General features: G+C 42.0%; 1 protein-coding gene and 1 long non-coding RNA gene across 2 annotated transcripts in view; both read right to left on the bottom strand.

The window, feature by feature from the left end:
• The window catches only part of LOC103132180 (neoverrucotoxin subunit alpha-like), a 3,522-nt gene extending 3,075 nt beyond the window's left edge, over positions 1–447 (bottom strand). The window contains exon 1 of the mRNA XM_016667201.1: positions 443–447. Coding sequence (XP_016522687.1) covers positions 443–447 — 5 coding nt within the window. The remainder of the gene's footprint in view (positions 1–442) is intronic.
• A 3,796-nt stretch (positions 448–4,243) lies between these two features.
• On the bottom strand, positions 4,244–5,552 carry LOC107835043 (uncharacterized). The gene is made up of 2 exons (XR_001660875.1): positions 4,689–5,552; positions 4,244–4,582 (listed from the first exon to the last, which is right to left on the bottom strand). It is a non-coding gene; the product is annotated as an uncharacterized LOC107835043 (long non-coding RNA).
• Between the last annotated feature and the right edge of the window lie 163 nt (positions 5,553–5,715).

The raw sequence follows: 5,715 nt of genomic DNA, 5'->3' as shown, positions 1-5,715 counted from the left end.
CAGCAGGTAGACTGTTTATTTTTTCCAACATTATCTTTACTGGTTTTACAACAATGCTTTCAATAATATACAGGACATAACTGTGCTCTCATATCAAAGGAAAAGGTAGTGAAATTATTGTCCAGCATTCAACTTGTCTTTCCTTGCCAGTCAAGACATTATGAGATCTCTTAGAGCAGCACTTACTACATAGAGTATGAGAAAATAAAAATAACTCCAAACATCCTGACAACCTGAGAAAAAACAATTACCTTAACAACGGTGTCTCTATTTTCAGGAGTTAGCGTAAATTATTTTAGTATTGTATGTGGTTCAGAAAATACAAACTTGAATGTGTATTTCAAAGTAAAGAAGTCAAGTATGCAAATAAAGGAGCTTATCTTAGGACGCTGCACTGCAGGGGACCAGCTATCCCTCATCCGCCCCTCACATCCATGCTCACCACATATTACATAAAAGGGCCCCAATATGTTGAAATAGTGATAGTTTCCCTTTTATAATGTAAATAATATTTCATCGGTAATGTTGTGGACATTTCATTAATCCAGGTAATGAATTTCGGCTTACTGCTACTCTTCCATGAAAATGATACGACTCTTTTTGCAAGTAGTAAACATAAATCCACGGCAGGAATTATTTTTCTTGACATATAATGTCAATCAGGATATAAACCTAGAATGAACAATTTGGGGTCTAAAGCTAGTTTCATATCTAATATAGAGCTTGTTTAATCCAGAATTGTTGAACTTTCTTGCATTTCCAGACACAAAGGAAAAACGTTCCCTTCTCTTCTCCACATCTAATACACAGGTCTGGGATGGCACCGTTATACTTATTAAGCTTTTCTGGCGTCACATATGTTGTCATTAGACGATTATACTGCAGGGCGTTGAGGCGGGTGTTGGTAGTTTGTGCTTCAGCACACGCCTTCTCCCTCCAGGCCTCCATAAAGAGACTCAGAGGATCCCTCCACTAACGTACAAAAGTGTTAGACGTAGCCTCAGTCGTCTATTCTATGAAAATATGTTTTATTGCCAAGAATAAATTGGCAGGAGGCGGCAGTGGGATGTTCTGGGACAAATACAAAAGTTTGGGCATCATGTTGGATTTAAGAACATCGATTTGTGCTACANCAGAATTGTTGAACTTTCTTGCATTTCCAGACACAATGGAAGAACGTTCCCTCCTCTTCTCCACATCTAATACACAGGTCTGGGATGGCACCATTACACTTATTAAGCTTTTCTGGCGTCACATTTGTTCTCATTAGCCAATTATACTGCAGGACTTTGAGGCGGGTGTTGGTCGTTTGTGCTTCAGCACACGCCTTCTCCCTCCAGGCATTGGGCCTCCATAAAGAGGACTCAGAGGATCCCTCCACTAACATACGGTAGGTACAAAAGTGTTAAACGCAGCCTCAGTTGTCTATTCTATGAAAATATTTTTTATTGCCGAGAATAAATTGGCAGGAGGTGGCAGTGGGATGTTCTGGGACAAATACAAACGTTTGGGCATCATGTTGGATTTAAGAACATCGATTTGTGCTACAAGTGACGAGGGCAGGTTGTTCCATCTGTCCACAGAGGCAGGAACTGAGTCTATCATGGGGGTATAGTGAACTGCAACAATGTCATTTATACATAGTACTGTCCCAATACGTAAAACAGTTTACCTTTTAGAATTGTAAAGGATTCCCGACAGTTTCTTTCTTCTGAATTAAGTAACATTGATGGAGACTTGTCTTCATGTACTTTATATCCTGATGTTCTTCCAAATGTGTTTATTAGATCTAACTAGGCTGGAATACAGTTTTCAGTTTTTCCAAAAAAAGAATGACATCGTCAGCAAATAAAGCGATTCGATGTTCCTGTTGGCCGATTGTCGAACCTGTTATGTTTTATGAGACCGCACCGCAATGGCAAACGGTTCTATTGCCAGAATGAATAATAAAGGGTACCGGGGGCAGCCCTGCCTGCCACCGCGCATCATTTTGAATGACTTAGATATACCTCCATTTGTTACTATTTCAGCATAAAGCTCATTGTATAAAAGTTAAACCCACCAACAGAAATTGTCCCCACAGCCAAATCTTCTCAATATCTCAATAAATAGGGCCATTCAACTCCATCAAAGGCCTTTTCAGCATCCAGTGATAACGAAGCCGTGTCTGTTTTTTCTTCCATATAATAAATAATATCCAGAACTTGTCTCACATTATGAAATCCCCGTCTTCTGGGTAATATTCTCTCCAAGCTCTGCGAGCCAAAATGTTACATAGAATCTTTAAATCGACTTTAAGACTTTGGAGGCTATCTAAGAAAACATTTTGCTCTTGTTCCTTTTGCGTTATGTCTGAGCTGTATAATTTTTTTAAAAAAGACCTTAAAAATGTCGGATTTCTAATGGATCGGTAATAATCTGCCCCTCATTATTTTCGGCTGAAGTAATATTTTTCTCATTTTGTAACTGTCGTAGTCACCAGGCTAATAATTTCCCTGACTTTTCCCCTTGATCATAGAACGACTGCTTAAGACGTAGAAGTTGTGAGGCGGCTTTAGAGGCAGAAAGTTCGTCATGCTGTGTTTAGTAGTGTGTAGACTGTTTAACATGAAATCACTACAGACTGGAGGAAGTGGTGCTTTGCAACTGTGACATCTAATTGTCTCACAAATCAAATGGACGCTGGCTGAGTGAACTTTTGAATGTAATACATTTGCAACGAGTCAGAGAGAGAGGCTCATACCACACATTTCTGGGTTGATCCATTTTTTACCATGTTTTCTTTGTGCGGAAAACATGGTAAAAATCCATGTTAAAGTTTTCCCCAATGGGCCGATGGAGCCTCAAAAATCTAATTAAAATCCTTGAACTCATTCATGGTAGATCCTGTCAAAGGCCTTGGATCCACAAAAAGAAAAGAACAGCATGAAGCAGCAACACTGAGAAAATCCAAAATGTAAAACTCCAAACCTTTGGCCTGCGGGTTGGCCTCATCAGGGTTTGTGATTTTATCTCTGCTCATTTTCACTCAAGGTTTAAATTATTTTACTCTTATTTAAATGTGGGGGAATCTGACGACACAGGGAAATAAACTGCTAATCATAATGTTGGCGTAATCACTAAAACCAGGAAGATGGAGAACATCACCCCAGTTCTCCTCCCTGTAGCTCAGAGGACAGACTTTAAAATACTGTTAGTTTATAAATCACTGAAGAGTTTAGCACCACAACACATTAAAGACCTGCTGTTGTACCAACCTTCCAGAGCGCTCAGGTTCTGGTTCTGCATCAGAACCAAACGAGGAGAAGCAGCATTCAGCTTCTATGGATCACAAATCTGGAACAAACTTCCAGAAAACTGTAAAACCGCTGAAACACTGAGTTCCTGTAAATCAACCCACCTGTTTGCATTTGTCCTTGATTCATAATAATTGTAACTGTCATGATGGGTGGTGGTAAGGTGAGGAGAAGACGCTGGGACCCAGGATGTAGATGAAGGAATGGTTTTAATAAAGATAACTCGACAGTCCAGAACTGGCAGCACGGCAGAGTTAGCAACAGCTAATACCGGTAGCAACAGATAAACGGACTAACATGCGAGCTAACACAATCCAGGACTAATGCAGTTCCACTGGAGAGTGTGGCAGGACAAACAGGCGTGGCAGCAAACCACAAACTTGGACGTTTGACAAGGACCCAATGGAGAACATAGACAACAGGTGAGACTAAATACACATGGGGTAATCAAGGGAATGAGACACACCTGGGAGACAATCAACGGGGAGGACAAAGACTCGCAGGGAAACAGAAACACACAGAAAAACTCAACTAAACACACAGAAACACGGATCAATACATTTGATGCATGTTTGCTTCATTATTTTGATATCAGACAACATTTAATGTTTCATAATTTAATACTGTATTATGTTTTTATGGTGAACCGAACTTTGAACTGCCTTGTGGCTGAAATGTGCTTTATAAATAAACTTAACTTTTATTTTTGACTTTAACAGAGGAAGACTCTTTAGACTTTTTAAACTTTTTAGACTGAACTCAGCTCAGAAACACTGAAGAACCAGAACTGGACCAGAGCCCAAATCCAGGAATCAGAGGTTCAGTGAATGTGGTGTTGAAGGTGTGGAGGTGGATCAGAGAGTCAGAGGAAACTCTGTAGAAGGACAGAATGCCAGCAGGCCAGTCCACATACACTGCTACTCTGCTGAAGACAGAGGAGGAGGGGAGATATGTTCTCATGTTATCGTGCCTGACAAAGTGACCATCATTAGAGCAGTACAGACACCAGGAGTGATCGTTCTCTCCAAACACACAATCTCTACTCTCTCCTTTCCTCCTGATTCCTCTGTAACTCACTGCTATATCAACTCCTCCTCTCCACTCGACCTCCCAGTAACAGCGACCAGTCAGACCAGTTCCACACAGAACATTGTGATGATGATCAAATCTGTCTGGATGATCAGGATATGACTGACGCTCCTTCACACGGGTCACCTTCCTGTTGTCTTCACAAACTTTGAGGTATTGATTCATTGAGTTTGTGTCGATGGTGAGTTGACAGGAATCTGATGGAGAGAACAACCAGTTATTGATCATTTATTGATTTTTGATGACTCCTGAATGACAGTTTGAGCTGCTTTGTTGTCATGAATCAGATGAAAACACACTTACACTTCCTCAGACCTGGTGTCAACCATCGGCCTCCAGCAGGCTCCACCCTGAAAGGAGGAGGGGGTCAGACCATCAGCCTCTTTCAGCAGCAAACATGGACATTACATGTAAAACACACTGTCCTCCACTGAGACAGTCCAACATTTGGACATGTCCACTTGTCGTATAAAGCTGAACTATGACGATAATGATGATGAAAACTGCAGTGGATGTAGGAAGGACAGTTGGTGCTGCTGCAGCTCCAACAGAGAGGAGAAAGGAAATCCCTCAGCAACAACCTGAAGAAACTCACTGAAGCCTAAAAGGACATCAGGAAAGATTTCTGGAAGCTCAACCTGATTTAATAATCACCATTAAAATCCAATCAGTCTAAACTCTGATCAACACCTGGATACCTGCTCCATCCACACAGATGAAGGAATGAAACACTAAACAACCTGCTGCTGAAAACCTGCTGTGGCCTCACTGTGATATCCAGAAATACAAACATTAAAAAGGAGAAGCTGCATCACATCCAACAAAGAGTTCAACAAGAACCAAAGATTTGATCTCTGAGCTCAGACTGAAACCAGGGAGAGGCTTCATCATCATCACACCTCTGACCAGCACCACATTCAGATGAGATTGTTTTTTTTCTTCGTTAAATGTAAAGCTGAGGTAAATGTTTCCCTCAGCTTCCTCGCTCATGAGCGCATGCAGACAAAGTGGGACGGGAGACCCAAGAAGAAAACTGTCCTGCGGTCGCTATGGCGATCGCCTCGGTAGCTTTAGCAGCACGTCAATTTAAGTGACGTATCCTGCCCAATGCAAAACGATCAGGGCCATAGCACCAATAGGACCGTGTTGAACCGAGCCGGGCCGGACCTGCAGAACGAAAAGGGCTTTTTCATTCCTCCTCTCCTCCTCCATCAGCCCGTCTCTGCTCCTCCATCTGCTCCTCCATGCCCCTCCACCAGCCCCTCTCCGCCCCTCCATCAGCCCCTCTCTGCTCCTCCATCAGCCCCTCTCTGCTCCTCCATCAGCCCCT

This window comes from Poecilia formosa, unplaced genomic scaffold, assembly GCF_000485575.1.
Source record: "Poecilia formosa unplaced genomic scaffold, Poecilia_formosa-5.1.2 Scaffold948, whole genome shotgun sequence".
NCBI classification, from domain to species: domain Eukaryota; kingdom Metazoa; phylum Chordata; class Actinopteri; order Cyprinodontiformes; family Poeciliidae; genus Poecilia; species Poecilia formosa.
This window is presented reverse-complemented; position numbering and strand designations above follow the sequence as displayed.